Raw genomic sequence first — 19,294 nt, forward strand, 5'->3', positions numbered from 1 at the left:
CATGCCATCTCCTTTTTTGGAATATTTTACTTTTTGATTTTTGGGGATGTATTCGTATTAGATTTGTGTGACTCATAGGTCTTAAAAAAGAAAAAAAAAAAAAGAAGCTGGCCTCCAATGCCCTTCCATTCTTAGTAACCTTTAATGGATTTCCAGATCATCTTTGCAAAGGGACAACAGGGGAGTTTGGCTGATAGTCTGTGTTAGATTTTCACAGAAAGGGCATCCAGTGCTAATATTTCTCCATTTCTTTGCTAGGACTTCCCCTTAGCAACCTAAAGATTTGGGCTGAAAATTCTGCAATATCAGATCTGTTACTCCGTTCAGTGCCTCTTCTAAGGGCTTATCCAAGTTCCAGCCTAAATCCCAACCTATGGGCTGCAGGAAGCAAAAAAATCAATCGAGATTTTTTTTTCTTCTCACGGGATTTAGTCTGGGAGGTATTTGGTTGATAGAGCCATACTAAATTGGATGGCTTAATTCCTAAATCCAGCAAGAAATTTAGCTTAATCCTGTTGAATTATCCAAATGCGCCTAAATTTTTCAAAATATGTATTAGGATAGTACTGTTTCTTCTATATTTCATAGTTTTGGGCATCAACTAAAGTTCATCTTGGTTTTGAATGGCTATTTATGCTTTTATTTCCTATCATTTTGTCTTGGAATTTATCATGCCCTATTGTTTCTTTTCTTGGCTTAGCCTTTTTCAATCATTTTGGTCCTTCATTCTCTTGATTTCTTTTTGCCTTGTCTCTTAGATGTTTGATTCTTGCTTTCTTGTAACCTTCTTACCTCAATCCCTACTACAGTCAATGCCTGTTTATGGCTTCATTATTTCTGACTTCACCATGATGCCATGCTTTACTTTGGACAGTTAAAAATTGGTCTTTTACTCTTATTACAGGGCAAATTATTTTGTGCCTTCCTCTACGGTCCTTGAGCTCTATCCTTGCTTGTACACTGCCACAATTTGTTAAGACACTTAATACATACACCCTCCTCTAATAAAAGCGCATTCTCATTAGTCCATCTCCTGCATAAGAATAAGAGGGAGCAGTAACTCAATGCAATTATCAAACGGAGAACTGGAGCCATCAACCTTCCCTTCTTGCTATCGTCCTTCAGGGCCACTGAACATGCCCGGCGCTGGTGTAATTCAACAATGTTTTAACTTCTTAAGGGTTTTGGCATGGTCATCCTTGCTTTGGTCTGTTAGTGCAGAAAAATCTCTATTAATCCTCATAATTCTTTCAATTCTAGCTGTTATGTGAAATACTTTTGGCACCAAGAGTGATAATTCTGCCTCAAGTTGCACCAACTAAATGCACTGATATTGTCTCAGAATGTACTACTTTTAATATTTGCGGTTTTAATCAATGAGCGATGTAGATCAATTATGTTAGAATATCTAGTAACATGAGTATTTTTCTCATACAATATCAAAGGGAGGCAAGGATGATCATGAGAATGAATAATTACATAAAGATATAAAAAGAAATGTTGCCATGTTAAGCCAAGCCTTCTGATTGGTACTGCAAATGAACAAAATTGTTCATCCGCAACTCAAAAAAGACAAGCTCAAGCCTTATTTTGAAGCTTTACTAGTAAAATAGGCCAACATGAACTCTCTAATCTCAGAAAAAAAATATTACAGTAACTTTGTTCATGATCATTTATTAGGAAGGAGCCAAGCTATGAACATTTGTTCTAGTATATATCTATGTGTGTTTAATTATATATAGGCATATTGTACAATGTGTGTATATGTATGCACACAAATTATGTATATCAGCCATTTATTTGCATAATCAACCATTGTTCAAAGTTAAAGATTTAGGCTAGCCGAGAAGTAAAATAAAGAATGAAAAAAATATAGCGACACCTTTTCAAGTTTGAGCGAGAAGCACATTGACCTAAAAGTTTAAAAAACTTTAGTTGACCTCCAAAAGTTGTTTTTTTGTGTCAATATGGTCCGGTCATCCATCATTGTTAGAAATCATTATTATGTGATCATTGCGTGACAATTTAATACCTCTGCTATTTCTGAAATACCCTTTCTTCTAATTGCAATTGAGCTTGCATTTTGGCAATAAGGGAAGAAAAATCACAAGGCAGTCGCATGATTATCTTCTCTAACTATCAGCTATAAGGGTTACAATATCCGGAATAGGAGAAGAGTGGAAAAATTTTATACTTTTTCTAAATATTTTTGTACTAAGTTTGAGGGGGTGTCTCTGCATTTTTCCAGGATCAATGAAGTTTATGAATTTTGTATCCATGGAAAAAATAGGAATATAATTTTATATTTATGATGTTTATAATCTAGAATCACATCTTAGAATCACATTTTAGCTAATAACAAGTCCAATTTATTCATATGAGATTTACTCGACACATTTTGATTTGGATGCTCTAGCGATACTTAACAAGACTTAATTTGGATAGCCATGATATTTTAGCCATACAACTGAGGAAGACATATTGGATGCTACACTTGAATAAGACTTAATTTGGATGGAACAATTGTTATAAAGTCACTAAGCACATTCCAATTTGTAGAAGATTGATTGAGGGGTTGTTAGTAAAGACCGGCACAAGAGTGGCACTAAATTAGGCTTTAAACTCAGCTATACTAAACTTTGTACATACAACTTTAAACCAATCTCAGCTACACTAAAATCTGTATATATAACTTTGAACCAATCACAGCTATACTAAACTCTACACATACAACAAACTCAGCAGTATATACAATTCTAAACGGGTCATCCATATGCAACTCTACTATATTAAACACTAAGCTTTAGAAAATTTAATCAGACTGTGCTGTACTAAACTCAACACTAAATTGAACTTTAAACTCAATACTAAACCAAGCATAACCATCCACATACAAATCAAATCACTCAAAGAATTCCTTGTGACAACAATTTAATCAATTTTAACTCATGGCATTTAGAAACTTTGAACTATTCAATATATATTACATTCAATTCAAAATACCATTACTGAAAATACCAAAAAGACTAGATTTAATTCATATTTAGCGGCTCAAAATACCAAAAACACTTGAAAGATCACATCACAAAAAACATTGTGGCCATCATAAAATTAAAAGTATCAGAAAAGGTGCATTATATTAAAGATGAGATAATAAAAACAATATCTATTGAAACATAGCGTCAACACAAAGTATTTGATGTATCAAATTTTCCAATGTGGTCTTTCAAATTGTTGGTTAGAGGTTGAGGTTATGCTCACTCAACTTGCATCCTTCTGATTCTTGGAGGTTACAGTTGAGGCTACTCTTGATAACTCAAATCTTGTGGCGACATGTTGCCCCTCCTTGTATAATTTTGTTTCTATACAACATGAATAGGTAGAACTAGGCTTATACCATTGATATACTACCAAGACTAAAAACTTCTTCTATGAAGGGGGTTCCCTTGGGATGCTTGCAGTAATATGATGCTGGGTATGGCGACACTGTTAATATATTGCTTGCAGTAATACTAACAGTTGTGCAGCTGTATATCAAATTTATTAGATGGGACAACAACTTGTCCTTTTGCATTACCCATCACCTAAAATTGGATATAAATCTAGCTAGATTAAAAAAATGATTAAGTTAAAACTTAAAATATATGTAAATGATTTTAAATTGATTTTTTCCCTTCTTGAAATAGTCCCATTTCTTGTGCACATTCAAGTTTCCTTTCCAGGTCATACCCTTTTAGCACTAGTCCCACCATATGGTCTACTCTTTTATTTGAGCCTCTCTATTTGCTCTACAGACTTAAGCCTTAGATATCTGAACCTTCACATCCCTCTTCACTCTTACCATGAATCCTTTAATGCTCCAATTAGTATCACACTTATTATCTTCTACATAGGTTTGAGATAACTATTTGGATTTGACATTATGGTTCTCAAAGTGTATCATATTTATGTGTAGGCTCAAATGCTCTTTTAATCACGTATATTTCAACTGTTTACAAGGGGGAAGCATGAATCTTACATCCACTTTTCTTCTTAAAAATACCTATGGCCCTAGCCTGTTGATTGTACTTATATAGCCAATTTTTTTTTGAATGGAGAATTGCCTTAAAGCCTTTTCAAACAAATGTACTGAAGCAAATAACATGCCAAGTTTCAACTATATAATCTTACAAGACATTGGATTTACCTAAAGCCTAGCATCCCTAAACCCCTTTAATGCCAACATCAGGCCATGTAGGATTGCCGATAAGGCTTGGAAGGCTGTAAGAGGCCATTAGACAAGGATTATATCAAATTGACATCAAAGATTGTGGTACTAAACTCTCTCTAAAACTAACACCAAGCCCTAAACCCCTTTAGGCTTTGCAATCCACATGAAAGACTATTTGTCCACATACAAAAATTTCCTTTAAATGAAGTACATATTTTGAACACCAAAATATAAAGAACATGAAGATCGCATTACAAACCCTAACTTAAACTATACACATTTTTAAAACAAATAATAAAAAATACCATATTGTCAAAAACAAACCATCATCAAGGAAGAAATATAAAAATCCCAAATTTAGAATAAAGAGCACTTACCCAAAATAGAGTGCTTTGTGTTCCACGCAGTCTCTTCTTGCTTGAGCACGACCATACACTAGTTGGTGAAAAAATTAGAGTTGGAATCCTCCTAGAATTGCAAAAATGCCATGCAATGTCGATTAGGATGGAGTGCACCAGAAGATCGCAATAGTAAAGAAGAATTAGGTTGGAATCACAATATTTTAATTGCCAAAATAGTTAACAGAACCGTAACCCCTTCAAGGATTAAGTATTATAATTGATATGAAAAATAACTTTTAAGAATTAATCGAAACTTTTAAATTTTTGGGATAAACATATTTCTCGCCCAAATTTGAAGAAGCATCACTATATTTTTCCATCTGTAAATGATTAATAGTATTTTAGCATTTTTAACCTGTGTATGATACTAAGGACCAGATACATGGATGGCTGTTGCGCCATGTTGACATTAAAAAAAAAAATGAAGGTCAATTGAAATTTTTTTAACTTTTGAGGGCGATATATTTCTCGCTGAAGCTTAAAAAGGGGTGGTTCTATATACACCCCCCCTATTGCTCAGGACACCCCCCAAAAATTAAAAAAAAATTAAATACTCTCTACACCCCCCATTTGCTAAGGACACCCCTAAAAAATTAGAAATTCCTAAATTACCCCCCACCCTCCCCACCCCCTCACCTAAATTGCTCTCTACACCCCCCAAACCCCCCCCCCCCCACCCCGCTCTTCCCCTCCAAAACACCTCGCCAACGCCCAAAACCCCCCCGTTCCCCCTTCTCCCTCTCGTCGCCGGCATTCTCCCGATCTTCGACCACCTCGCCGGCTTCTCCCGAAATTTTTTTTTCACGGTTCGTGCTCCGTTCGGCACTGGATCGCCGAACAAAAGGCTTCTGTTCGGCTGAACAGTGCCGGATAGAAGCCTTCTGTTCGGCACTGTGCAGCCGAACAGATCTGTTCGGTTGAGGGTTGCCGAACAGAAGGCTTCTGTTCGGCACTGTTCAGCCGAACAGAAGCCTTTTGTTCGGCGATCCAGTGCCGAACGGAGCACGAACCGTAAAAAAAAAAAATTTCGGGAGAAGCCGGCGAGGTGGTTCCGGGAGAAGCCGGCGAAGTGGTCGGAGATCGGGAGAATGCCGGCGACGAGAGGGAGAAGGGGGAACGGGGGAGGAGGGGTTTAAGGGGGGTTTGAGGGGTGTTTTTTTTTTCTTTTCAAAACGAAACGGAGGAGGAGGGAGGGGGGTGTATGAGAAAATTTCAAGGGCAATATGGTAATTACACTAAAGGTTAGTTTGGGTATTTTTTTTTTTGGTTTTTGGGGGGTGTCCTGAGCAATAGGGGGGGTGTATATAGAACTACCCCTTAAAAAGGTGTTGTTGTACTTATACATACACATTGTATAATGTATATATATATATATATACACAGAGGTTGTATATCAGCCATTTACATGTACGAGCAATCATTGTGATCAGCCGTTGTATGGATCTCAAACGGTTGATGATTGAGGCTGGATGAGAAATAAGACAGAGAATTAGAGCTAATTGATTGAACGCAACCCTCTTCATCCCTCTCCGTCTCCACTTGGCCTTTCCCGGGATCCCGCTCGTCCTTCCTCCCGAAATCCACTCGATCTCGGCGCTTCTCCCCCAGTTCCAATCCCTACGACTTCTCCATCGAGCACCAACCACCCTCCTGTTGCCGTGATGACGAGCCGAACCTGATCCTATTTTCCAGTCACCAGAGCAATCAAGCTTGCTCCAGACTAAAAAAATGGCAAAATTCTTCTTATCAGCGAGGCGCATCCTCCTCTCTCGATCCCCTACAACCCCATCAAACTTATTCAGTTTGCGTAGTCTTTGCTCAGCGGCATTTCGATCGATCGAAGACATCGATGGTTCGAGCACGCCGACAAACCACCGCCGTCATTTGATCCAACTGCCGCCGATGATTCCAACCGGTAGGAATCCCTTGGAAAAGGGATTTAATATCGATCTCGTGGATTCCGACCTTTGGGGGGTGTCCTTCGGCTTGGCCCACTCTTGGAATGGAATGGATGGGAAGCCGGAAGCGGCGAATCCCATGTCGGAATTGGTCGATGATGGTTCTTCTGATTGTTCTCCGGAGATGGTGACGGAAGACACCCCTGATTTCGACGAGATCGAGGACTTGAGGCTGCGCAAGAAGTTGTTCTACAAATTGGATAAGGGTTCCAAGGAATTCGAAGAGAACAACTTCAGCTTCCATCGGAGGACATCATCGAAGAAGACGAAGAGGAATCGTGAGAAGCCAACACAAGCTGATCGAAAGAAAGAATTCAAGGAATCGGAAAAGAAGATGAATGCCACCAAGGTTTCAAAGCAGAAGCCCAAAAATTTAAACCAGGAGAGCGAAAGAGCTCGAATTGAGGCACCAGTGATGGAGGGGAAGAAGGTGAGAACGCCCACATTTAATCAATTGACAGATCCTTACCATCTGCCATTCTGTCTGGATATTTATATATCGAAAGGATCTGTTCGTGCTTGTGTTGTTCATCGGGTCACCTGCAAGGTGGTCGCTGTGGCGCATTCCATTTCAAAGGACATGAAGTTTGACCTGACATCTAAGAAGGATGCGACAGCTTGTGCTGCCATTGGAGAGGTTTTGGCAAAGCGTGCGATTGAGGATGATATTTACAATGTGGTCTACACACCGAGGAGAGGGGAAAAAATCGAAGGGAAGATTCAGACTGTGCTTCAGTCTATTATCGATCATGGGGTTGATGTAAAGGTGAAGCTTAAGCAAACGAGACCCAAAAAGGTATGCATTCACTTTGTTGATTAGTCTTGTAATATTAATATGTCTCCTCATTTTATGAGGTTTTGCTGATTTTGAACTTGGACCGAAGGTGGCTATTGTTGCACTTGGTAGGCTTTGTAAAATATTTTCTAATAAAATTCTCTCTCAACATGTTTTTCTGCAAGGGAACTTTATTGGTGATGGTGAGACAGAGAGGAAGCCCTTTAGAAACTTTATCTTCAGTCTTGGAATGAGCGCCCATGACTTGAATGATATCCACCTAAGATCCTTGAAAGGTTCATGCAGTTGTTGACCGAGAACATTTCCACTTTGGATTCATGATGAAGGAGCAATAGTTGCTTCAACAATCATAATAGAAAATGAAATATTTACATTTTGAATTTAATTTTAGAGATAGAGTGAGATCAACTGTTCTAGAATGTAGGAGTTCTGTATTCAAACTGAGGCTAAATCAAATCCCAAAATTATTATCTAACAGTTAGTAAAATTGGTGCAGTGATAAGGTCTTTTGCCCCTGTGTTCCTGGAATTCTTGGACTCCACTTTCTAGGGTGGTTTGATATTATCTTGTTGGATGAGATTTCACTATGCTATGAGTCCTATGACGTAGTTATTGGTGCAAGTGGTTGCTATCAATCTTTGAAGATGGGTCTTAAAGCTTTCTTCTCAGTAGAAAAAAAAATCAGCATTGCTCATAACATGTTATCTTCAAATTTATCCTAGTTTTCTATATAATTTCTTATGATAATGCCAAAATCTCTTGTAACTCACCAGAAGCTTGCCACATTTTTTCCTAAGCAAAATATGTTCAAGAAGTTAGCTTACATCAGCAGCTTTTCTGAGCATTCAGTTCATCTTATGACTGGAGGATTATGTTTTCTGAGACTCAAAGATATGTTTTATTTCCCAGATAATAGAACCAACTCATACTTCCATCTTGCACAGGCTTTTAGCTTGATGAGTTACTACTATTCTTTGACATCTTTGTTGATGCCAGTGCAAAGGCATGCTCTATATCCAGCCTATATATGTTTTCCTAAACAAAGCTTCATTCAAGTTTCACCATCTAGATTTGTAGCAGTTCTAATTCTGCATGTGGCATTAAGACGTCCTCGAAATCTTTTATGGACTTGTGTTCCATTTCCTATCACTCTTTGTTGAGAGAAAATCTTGAATGATAGTAATAATGATGCATACATTTTCAGCAGAAAAAAATTCTGACACTAGAAGGGAAAAAAGGTAATGAAAAATTTATGAACTAAAACTTCAGAAAGTTGAATTGGAAATGGGTGTTTCATCAAAAAGATGTTGGGCAAAATAAGTCTTGACTCCATGAAGGGAAAAAATTTTAAGAAAAATTATGAGCTGAAACTTCAAAAACGTATATTGGACATTAGGGTTTCATCCAGATTCCAGAAGAGGAAAGCAAAATGTAGATGTCATTTGTTCTCAGGAAGAACTTTGTTACAACAGTAGAATTAGGAATAATATGCGTGGTTTGCAGAAGGTTTGTAATCATGTTCATTATTTCCAATCAAATACTTACTCCACAAAGCCTCTAAGCACATTGTGCATGACTCATCCAATTGATGTTATTTTATATGGTTATTTATTTTTCTTTTTCATCTTGAAATTTGACCTTATGATCTAGAGTGATTTTTTTTTTGTTTTAGAAGATATTTCTTATAGAACAAATATGATAGATGAATCCTTGATTTGCTTTTGGGGGCTTTTTTGCTAATGAAATTGAATGTAAAACCTTCCATGATTGAAATAAGATCAACAATGTTGTAGAGATTAAGGGTTTAATTTCCAGTTTCGACCACTGTACCATTTTTGTCCTAGGTCAGCATGGTACGAGTATGCTACCATCCTGACTCTTGGGCTAGTCTAGCACCATGGTATTGTGCTGGGATTTTTTTTATTATTTTTACTTTTTCTAAAATTTTTCAATTATTAACTTTTATCTTTAATAATTTCAATAAATATTTAAATATTTTGAGATTCTTAAAAGTGGTTTTTGAGTCAATGGTGGGGTATAGTACCAACATTTGTGGTTTGAACAATTTAGAAATTACAAATAAATATGAGTGAAACATCAATCATCAATCATATTATGCATAATAAAACCATGAATTTAAATGAAATAGCATCCAACTTAATTTCAATTCCAAGTGAAGTATTTCTGGGCCTTGAATACGTCCATGTCTTGTTCCTAATATAGGAGTGAGCCGTACCTGACCCTTCCTCTCTTTTTTTTTCTTCTCTTCTTTCCTCTCTCTCTCTTTTTGTCTCTTGCTCTCTTTGATCTTGAGGCCCTCCCATGAAGATCAGAGAAAAGAGAGTATTGGGGGAGGGGGGGGGCTCTATTTTTTGGGAACAAAGGGACTTACTTGGGTCCTAGCTGCTACCTACTGAACTGGCCTTGGAACCAGACTGTCTCAATCAGTTTCGAGCAGGACAAGCAGAATGTCTACTTTATGTCCAAACCTATATCTTGGACACCTCCCATGTATTGTGCTCTCAGTGCAATGGGACGGTTCTGGCAGGGCTTGTCGGTACTGCCAGTACCTTAATCCTTTGTAGATTATAATCTTGGCGATTATTGCACACAAGCATATAAGCTAGAAAATTTCAAGGAGGCTTTTTGGTGCTATAAAATGTTAAAGAGAGAAGCCACGACTTTAAAGAAAGACTAAGAGATGCACCATTAAATATCAAACTGATTGAGATTTAAGTGGGAAAAGAAAAGGTGGAAAAAGAAGAGAACAAGGAGAAGAAGAAATACAGAACTAATAGTTTCCCTTCTAACTTCTGCCGTCAGCTTAAGTGTGCGAAAATAAAAGAATCATCCATCAAGAAAGCGATATCATAGAATATGGAAATATGAACCAATATAAATCACATTTACATTCAGTCAGATGGAAACTTCCTGTCACACTATTTCCATTATTGGAAAAATGGACACATGATGATTTTGAACCAGATCGTTTTTGACTATCCAGCCAGTTGATCACCATATTTGTAGCAGGGTACTGATAATAGCTCAGCAACTTCTTTGCTATTAGATTTTGGTCTTTGATTTATATTTTGCTAAAATAGATATTTTTTTTCTTTTTATCCAGTAAGCTGTTTTCCATATTCTGTCAATAACCTTAGAGTTCCCCTGATGCAAATATGCAAAGCAACTAGGACAATGTCTGGAATCAGAGCTTATCGTCATGACAAACTCAAAGTATTCTTGTTTGTACTCCTTGTCGTTTAGATTATTTTCGAGAAGTTATTTTCGATTTATTACTGTAACATTGGTCAGCTTTTAGTAGGCATAATAGATATAACCATTTGGTTGAGATAGTCTGCAAGAATTGGAAAAAAAATTTTCATATAAGCCATTTTTAATTTTTTAATCCCTGGTTGTAGCCCATTTCTACAGCCTCTCGATGAGCCTACTAAGTTAATTTTTTACAGCAGAGGCTACAGAATGCCCATCAAGTTGATCATTGTCAAATAAATGTTATAGCTACCACAATTTTGAAATGGTAAATAGTACACCTGTCAGGTTTCACCCTATCTGAGAGCTGCATCACTTTATCCATTTCCAAACCAGCAAGGAAAACTAGAATACAATCAACTGGAAATGTCATGTTGATTGCATGAACATGTTGAAATCGGGTTCTTGAATGAGATCTAGGATGATGTTAGATGTATGTTTACTTCTGACATAGCAATAGGAAGCTTGATTTCCCAAGCTATGATGTTGACTGATTTGTCACTAAATACTGAATAGATGCTCATGAACTTTCTGGTTTTTCATCTCGTCTATGCCTTTGATGGCTGTCCTGTTTGTTCTCTGGTGATAAGGATGGATGTCTCAACTATTAGATAAATTGGCACATGCAAGAAATCTTAAGGGAATAAGCAGAAGAGTGATGGAAGCATTGGCTATTCAACCTTCAAAAACTTGTCAAGCATTATGGAGAATTTGTGTACCTTCTAAAGAAAAATCATGTTTTAAATTATAACATTACAGTTGAACATGCTATTTCTCTTACTCTTGGAGTCTTACAAGTTAAAGCACTCACAACTGTGATAATATCCTAGGAATACAGTATTAATATCAGGAGGATTAACATGTTTCTCTCTGAGTCCATACCCTGAAGACAGAACTTGACTTACATTTTTTGGTACTATAGATAATAATTTAGATCTAGGAGTTAACCACAAACATTGGAGATCATCTATCTAAAGTAAATGGGTACACATTCACTTAGATGCTCTAAAACATTTGCAAAGAACATCTTAAGTTTTGGGCAAAAGCTTCTTGGTGTAATAGTGTACCATGGGATTTATTCTTAGAATGCTCAGCAAAACTGAATTTACACTTTAAGGAGCTACTAACTATAATGGGCCCGAACCAACATGATGGATAGATCTTGCTAGACTAACCGTGTTCTCACAGGGTGGGCCACCATGGTGGACTAGTTCAGGTCTTACCAGTCTTCAGTTTCCTTCTTTTATATAGATGGAAGCATATCTGGCATAAATTCTCTCTCATAATAAAATAAAAGGTAGTAAGCTTTTAAAGAAGCTTGGTTTTGCCAGATTTTCCCTGTTTCTGGCAATTAGAGGTCATTATGCAGTTTGACTGTTTAGTTCAGTTGTTACACATGTGAGCCTTGAAAGTGATTAGTTACCAATAGTTAGCAAATGATTCAATATCATTGTCAAGCATAACCATTTTGAAATTTTCTCCAAGAAAAGCCTACAAAGAACTTATCTTGATTTACTGGTCAGGACGAACTTTACACATCTTGATCCATGTAGCACATGCAAGCTGCAATATGTTAGATCTGTATAATAGTTGTTCAGTAGACTTTAGGTTTATTAAGAATCATTCTTCCCTATTCCATAAATAGTGTGGCCAGCTATGACAGTCGGCCAAAAGGTGTTAGACTTGGGCCTGAACCCTCTTCCAAGTCCATTAGGCTTCCTCAATATTGCTTGTTTGTGGTATTCTATTGATATAGCAAATAAACTTTTGTCTAGTTGTGATACAGTGGATAGCAAACTTTGGGTGTCTAAAGCTCATTGTTGTAACATTGTGGCGGATAGGCTATCGCTGATGTATTTGGAAGTGATTATACTCCAAACAAATTTTAAAGTCATGCATATATATCACTTGGCCATGCAATGGAAATAGAGACACTATTATGGAGTTACCTAATATCAAGTCCCTATTGAAGGATATTAAGCTAATAGACCAAATGAGGTTTCTCTGTTGCTTTTTGGAATATGTTTCGACTTGGGATTATTTAAAAATATATATATACTTTTATTCCATATACTTAGTGAGGTTTGAGTTATTGACTCATTATATTAGAATATAGTTGTTTTATATGTTATTTCATTTCCTTGTAGTCCTTTGTGTATGTTATTTTGCCCATTATTATATAAAGGGGAAAGACTAATGATTAAGGACCCAGTCTAGCCTGGTCTATCCTGGCAGTACTGTGCCGGGTCGAAGAGAGAGGGTCTTGGGATGCATCTAGGACCATAAGTATCTCTAAATCCGGTTGTTACAGCATATCCTAGTTCCTAATGGTGGGGATTGACTGGTTTGGTAGCATTTTAACCATTGCCAACTAACAACATAGCTAGGCCATGATGAAAAATAAAGAGGTCTCTTTGTTTTTGTTGTGGTTCTTGTATAGGAGATAAGAAATGAGAGAAAGAGAGAATGTGAGAAAAGAGAGGAAGGGCGAGAACAGAGGGAGGAGGTGCTTAGATCTAGCCTTATCTTTCTCAAATTTGGCCTCTTGAACATTGGAACAGTTGTGGAAATCTGGTTAGCTTGTCCACTCACTTTTTTTTACCATTTATGTGGTCAAAAAATAAGAAAGTAAGAAAAAATCATGAAAAAATTTCGGATAAATTGTAGGGTAGGTATTAACCTAAGACACATTTTTTATTTTTTTGATGTGTATTTTATTGTATAAAATTATGATATTTTTAAAATAAACTATTTATTAAAATAAAAAATAATTTCAGAAAGAAAATTTTGTGGCATGTTTGCACTACAAATGTACATACATTGCTAAATTATTGCAAGATATGGATAAAACTCGAGCACCTTTGTGGGCACCTCAATCTGTGCTCAAATTGGGAGACGTAAAAATAACCTAACCATAAAGCTTTTCCTTTGGTTAGAGAAAACATACTTAGTACCCCCCAAAAGCACGAATCAAGTTTGATTTTCAAAATTTCTATAATTTTTAAATTATTTTTTGGATAAAAATTATTTTAAAATTATTAAATTAAAGTAAATCTTAAAAATTTGAAAAAAGTGTAATTTACATGTAAATGTAAATTATCCAAATTAATCGTATGATTGATATTTTTGGTTCCATTTATTTTATTTTTTTTAAAATTTTGTTCAAATGTTAGGTGCGGGTAGTGGCACTGGAACCATAAATCCAAGCCATCGGCTGAGAAAGCCTATTTGAGGGCCTAAAGCTATCTAAAAGTTCTTTAAAAAACAACAGAGCAATAAAGGAAATAGAAAGTGAGGACATTCCATTGGCTGAGAAAGCCTATTTGAGGGCCTAAAACTATCTAAAAGTTCTTTATAAAACAATACAGCAATAAAGGAAATAGAAAGTGAGGACATTCCATTGTTATATAAAGAGCACCGAGTGTTGGAATAGGAGTGTCCTAGTACCATGCTGAACCAGGACCAGATTGGGACAGGTATCAATACTGGGATTTGAACCCTTGGGCAAGACTATCATATAGGAATTTTCAAATTATAGCTGTGCTTCTGCAGAAAGGTTTTATCTTTGCTTTGAATCTCTTTCTTTTTCCCCCATCTCTCAAACTCAAACTACTTCATACCTTCCTATGTTGCTGTTTGTCGGAACAGATTTGTTGTTATACTGGCTTAACAAGCCATTGAAAATGAAACCAATCAAAACATTCTTAGGAACCTAAGAAATGAACTCTATGCTAACTCATTTCTTTTGGGGAACAACTAGATGCTTCTTTGTTATTTCTCTTATAAAGTTTGAAAATAAAATGTCTATATTCCCTTTCAGATGTGGAATATACAATTATCAGATCTAGTTCTTGATATGACCACTTATACAAATCTGAACAGACTCACTTATCTGTGTCCTCCCATGCAACCATAACCCATTTATTGTAACTATAATAAAGTTGACAAACTGTCCTATTTTGGGTCTTGCCCTACATTATAAGCACATCAGACTTTATTCTTTCCAGGCTGAAGCCTTCATCTTACATTGTAGATCAAAATCCAGTTCTAGGAGCATATCAACAGAGCATTTTTCAAACATCCTCATAATCTACAGTCATTTTTTATGAAGCATAGTTGAGTTCTAACAGTTTGATATGTTGCAGATTGCCGTTCATCCATTTTCAGATCATTCTACATGACCCTCACAGCATTTCCATGAAGCATCCTGCTGTTCTTGTGTATGCTTGGCCAGTGGGCTTATAAATATTCGGAAGCTCCAAAACGTTAGCAAATTTCTATGAGATTCTCATGAAACCAGATTGGTAAACCTACAACTGTCACAGACTCATAATGACTTACTTCCACATTTTGGATTAGTTAACCAATTTGACCGAATTAAGATTCTGGTTTCCATCTATGACTATTCAGTATTTTAGGTGCATGATGTTTCAAACTTTGGGCATTCTTGTAATGTGCTTTTAAAAGCTCGAGCAGGTATCTATAAGATTGGCATTTTAGCACATTTTAGCTATATAAGTTTTCTAAGCTCAACGATATTTTTGAAGTATCTACTTTGATGCTCTGGTCCACCCTTTCATGGTCCAACTCCTGGTTCTTCCACAAAATTATCGAAATCTTGTAGAACTTACAAGGGAAATGAGTTGTGATATTGATTAGAGTCATCCAATTCATGCACCATTAGAAAATTGTTTTGTATATGCTAGTTGCAACTAATTAGCACAAGGGATTAGTTATAATCTTTTCTTTGAGCAGCTGATATTGGTAGATGGTCTCAAAGAACTTCGTAGAAAAATAGAAAAAAGGAAAGAAGAGTTTTAGTTCAATAATATATTTTTGGATTTCTTTTTCAATGTATTTTCAGTACTCTTGGAGCTTTGTAGGATTGTGTTTCTTGGCATAAGGAGTTGCAAGTCATCAGTAGGATTTCTTAGTTTTTAGTTGATTAATCTTAGTTCCATCATAACTAGGTCTGGAATCCTAAGATTAGAAGATATCATTCTATGGTTGATTAGCTGTCTACAATGGGAGGTGCATGAAGAGTGACAACCTTTTGTATGGTTTTGGGTTTACTTTGAAAGTAGTTTCTTTACGGAGGATTGGGTTCTTTTTACCTTAAGCTTGCCCTTTCTTTTGTTTTCAGCCTATGAAACATTCTTCTTTCCTTCCTCTCCCAATTTATTATCATCAACCAGAGTAAAAGTAGTGAAAATATTCAGACTAAATCAGACTTATCAGATCAGTGCAACATAAATATCCAAGGCCTTTATTCATTTCAGCTGTGTTTGGTTCAGGAATAAAAATGTCAGGTTAGCGGGATTTTTGTGTGGAAATTACTTTTTCCTTTCTTTTTTAAGAAGTAGGATGGGAGAAATTCCAGGGAAAATCAGGGTGTCAGGGACTCAAACCCAGGTTCTTGGTACAAGCTCTGGAAGACTTTACCAACTACACTAGTAGGCATCTCAAGAATGGATGGTTATATTTTTCCAAGGATCAAGTTATTTCTTTTAAGTGGGGTAAGTAGGCTAAGAAAAGCATGAGCATTTACTGGATACCAACTTTTGAAGAAACACTTGTTTTGCCCTCTAGATATAACATGGGTGCTCAAGTGACCGTTTGGCTAAATACGATTGGAATAATGGGTTAAAGGACTGAGTAAATCCTGAAAAACTATATCAAATGTTATACTCTTCAGGATGCATGCTTAGAAGGTGATATTGTACTGGTTACTAATTGACTAGTAATGGACATTGTAGGTGGATTTCTAGCTGCTACTGGAAGAGTTAACTAATCCTGACAGAACTTTTGGGTGACTTGTCGTTCTTTTAATGATCATCTTTTGTGTCTTTAATTGTTTTTTCCATCACAGAATTTCATTTTATTTTTCATTAAGTTTTTTTCTACTAATAATTTTAGAATACCTTATCAATTTAACATACTGTTATAGGTTTCATGGTTTGCCCAAATTATGCAGCATATCAGTACTCTTTGAAGGTCTTCTGACTAGTGTTCTCTGTTTCCATTTTATACAAACAATATATGATAGATCCTTTGTTTTTTTAATAGTCAGCAAGCTATTTAGGCAGACTGAGATTAGCTTAGTCTTGTTGAAACTTGAAAAATTACCAGAAAAGGTCAAACTATGATAACAAACCTCAACTGTCCCACTATTGTAGTTAAAGAATCTTACCATCAAATGGTGAAGCTGATGTAGAGATTTAATCTTACAGCAGAGTTAGACAGGTGACATGACATGGAACTTTGTTACTTGCTTTGACTAACCTGGTGTTTTTGCAGTATGACATTTTGCGAAGAGTTCATATGCCATCAATCAGTGATTTTGTTTGCTTTTCTCTGTGCAAATTTAAGCTGCATCCTAATAACAGGAGCTCACCTTGATGATTTTTTTCTTTTAATAGAAACTGCAGGTGGATAAGAGTGATTAGGCACGATGATCATATCACAACCTCAGAGGCAGATTTCTGCCTTAGAAGAGCTGCAGCTTCAGCAGTTTTTTTATGATCGGAAGATGGACGTGGTAAAAGTTAAAGAGGCATTTGAAATAAAAACGTAGAATTGTTTGTCTTCAGCAGCAGAGGTATGCTCACTACGAAAGATTCGAACTGTTACTCTAGTTGCCAGTATGTTTTCTGCTTGATTGTCCTCATAATAGGTATCTCTCTGATTCAAATTCTCACTAAAGCCTGAACAATTTCCTTCTCTGCTCAGATCATTCACATCCTCCAATCAAGTTACCTTACACAAGGGCTTTGTTTAGTATCAGAATGCCTCAATAGTCTACCAATGATCGTTCTTGCTCCTGTTATGCTTATGAGCAGTTTAAGCAGCAACTGTTTGGGCATCTGGCTGGTTCATTGCAGTTGTTTTCAAACAATCAGCATGGAAAAAATACAGAGATTGTGAGCATGTAATATGAGAATGAATTATCAATTAAATACATGTTAAACTATTTTCATGCCAAGCATGAGAGTTATCGTAAAGATGAATCATATACTACTACAACGGAATTTCTCGAGGAAAATAAAAAATCCTCTCCTAATGTCTTAAACATATTATTTGTTGATCAGTATGCTTTCTGGCAAGGGCAAAGCCTATGAGGCTTTCAGATTGCTCAGAAAAAGAATTGAGATAGTGAGTTTTTTTTTTTTGATAGGCTTTATATGACAGGTTTTGTCAGTGATTCTCTGTGTGGTATTGATTGATGGTATTTTCAATCTGGTATCATGGAGGATCTAATTGGTTGAAGGTCCTGATCTTGGAAAAATATTAAATCTGATTTTTCACTTATGATTCTTTAGTAACAAGTTTTGTAGAATTAAAGATATGACAAGAAAAGGTTGACAATCAATACTGTGATTTGTAACATGTTGCCTGGTGAATTATGTATGGAAGGAATTGGGAATGCTGTTAAGCTATTAAATTAGTTGTTAGATATGGGTTTATAACTGCATTTTCTGGTTCAATAACTTTCTTGAATGAGTTCTTTAAGAGAGGGAACCTGATTTAAACTTACAGATGAGGACGCAGAAGGATGGAAAGCATGCAAATGTGGTCAGATATGAGATTATCAAGTATGTATGTGGAACTGTTGAGACAGAAGAATCAAATCAAAACACCAAGAGTTTATGCTTCCTATAATTCTGAGACCCAAGGTAATCATGGCGACAAACCTCGCTAGAAGTATGTTGATTTTGAAATTAAAGCTTGAAGCTTCCAGGGCATCAAATATTATTGCTAGTGAAGCTTTAAAACTCACAAATGTTTTCATATGACTTGAAATCACTAATTGGCTTACTTTTAAACTAATACTTCCTGGAGGATGAATTACTATTATACTGGGTGCAGTGGCAGGATGTGGAACAACGTTTTAGATTTGATATTGGTGTTAAGAGTGCGAACGACCCAGCATACAAAAGAGTATGCTTTGGTCACTTCGCTCAGGCATTTTTGACAGCCGTTGCATAGAGATCATTTTAGCGTGATAGCAGCACAATGAAAAGTGATATCTAAGTTTTCATTGTGTCATGGAAATCCAATGAAAAATTTTTTAGAGGTGCTTGTAGCTTTCGATAAGTTCCTTAGTGTATACTGTAATTTCAGTGGAAAATGAGATAGTGTAGTAGTAAGTATGGTCTACTGTACCACCTAGTACGGAGCTATATCGGAAGAAAATAAGTATGAAAGTTATCAAGTCGGTACAAGCTCCGGACCGCTTATATCAAGACGTACCAACCTCTACCGAGGTGCACCGAAGTGCGTACTGATCCGTACTAAAATAAAAATTGAAAAAAAATGCTTAGAGAGTTATTTTAGTATAGAGGTATATTGTATCGTACTATACCAAATCAATAAGGTACTGATACCAAGATTGCGGACCTTGATTGTAAGCATAGTAATATGAAATAATTTGCAGTGGGGTGGTAAAGAAACATGGTGACTTCTATCCTGATAGTGATTAAAGACATGGTTTTTCAGAACCAGCTACACTGTATAATATATCAGAGACATGACTCTTTGTAGACACTCTTGCTATGTTTTTTATTCTTTCAACCAGGATTCAACTTGACTATTGCCTTACATTGTGACATAATGTTGGCAAGGTTTCTCCAGGTCCCATGGTTGCCTCAGAAGCATTCAC

At 36.2% G+C, this 19,294-nt stretch overlaps 1 protein-coding gene across 5 annotated transcripts; it reads left to right on the forward strand.

Annotated features, from left to right (window-relative positions):
* The first annotated feature begins 6,122 nt into the window (after positions 1 to 6,122).
* On the forward strand, positions 6,123 to 18,799 carry LOC103719132. Of its 5 annotated transcripts, none has more exons than XM_026809266.2 (4): positions 6,123 to 7,365; positions 14,781 to 14,939; positions 17,055 to 17,233; positions 18,172 to 18,799. In XM_026809266.2, the coding sequence occupies exons 1-2, from the start codon at positions 6,340 to 6,342 to the stop codon at positions 14,814 to 14,816; spliced, it is 1,062 nt and encodes a 353-aa protein (XP_026665067.2). In that variant the 5' UTR covers positions 6,123 to 6,339; the 3' UTR covers positions 14,817 to 14,939; positions 17,055 to 17,233; positions 18,172 to 18,799. The 5 variants fall into 5 exon arrangements, with proteins under 5 accessions (XP_026665067.2, XP_038979613.1, XP_038979611.1 ...); XM_039123685.1 differs by lacking the exon at positions 18,172 to 18,799 and adding an exon at positions 17,365 to 17,706 and having other exon boundaries at positions 17,055 to 17,276; XM_039123683.1 differs by lacking the exon at positions 18,172 to 18,799 and having other exon boundaries at positions 17,055 to 17,706.
* Positions 18,800 to 19,294: the final 495 nt, after the last annotated feature.

Source organism: Phoenix dactylifera, chromosome 2 (genome assembly GCF_009389715.1).
Source record: "Phoenix dactylifera cultivar Barhee BC4 chromosome 2, palm_55x_up_171113_PBpolish2nd_filt_p, whole genome shotgun sequence".
NCBI lineage: Eukaryota > Viridiplantae > Streptophyta > Magnoliopsida > Arecales > Arecaceae > Phoenix > Phoenix dactylifera.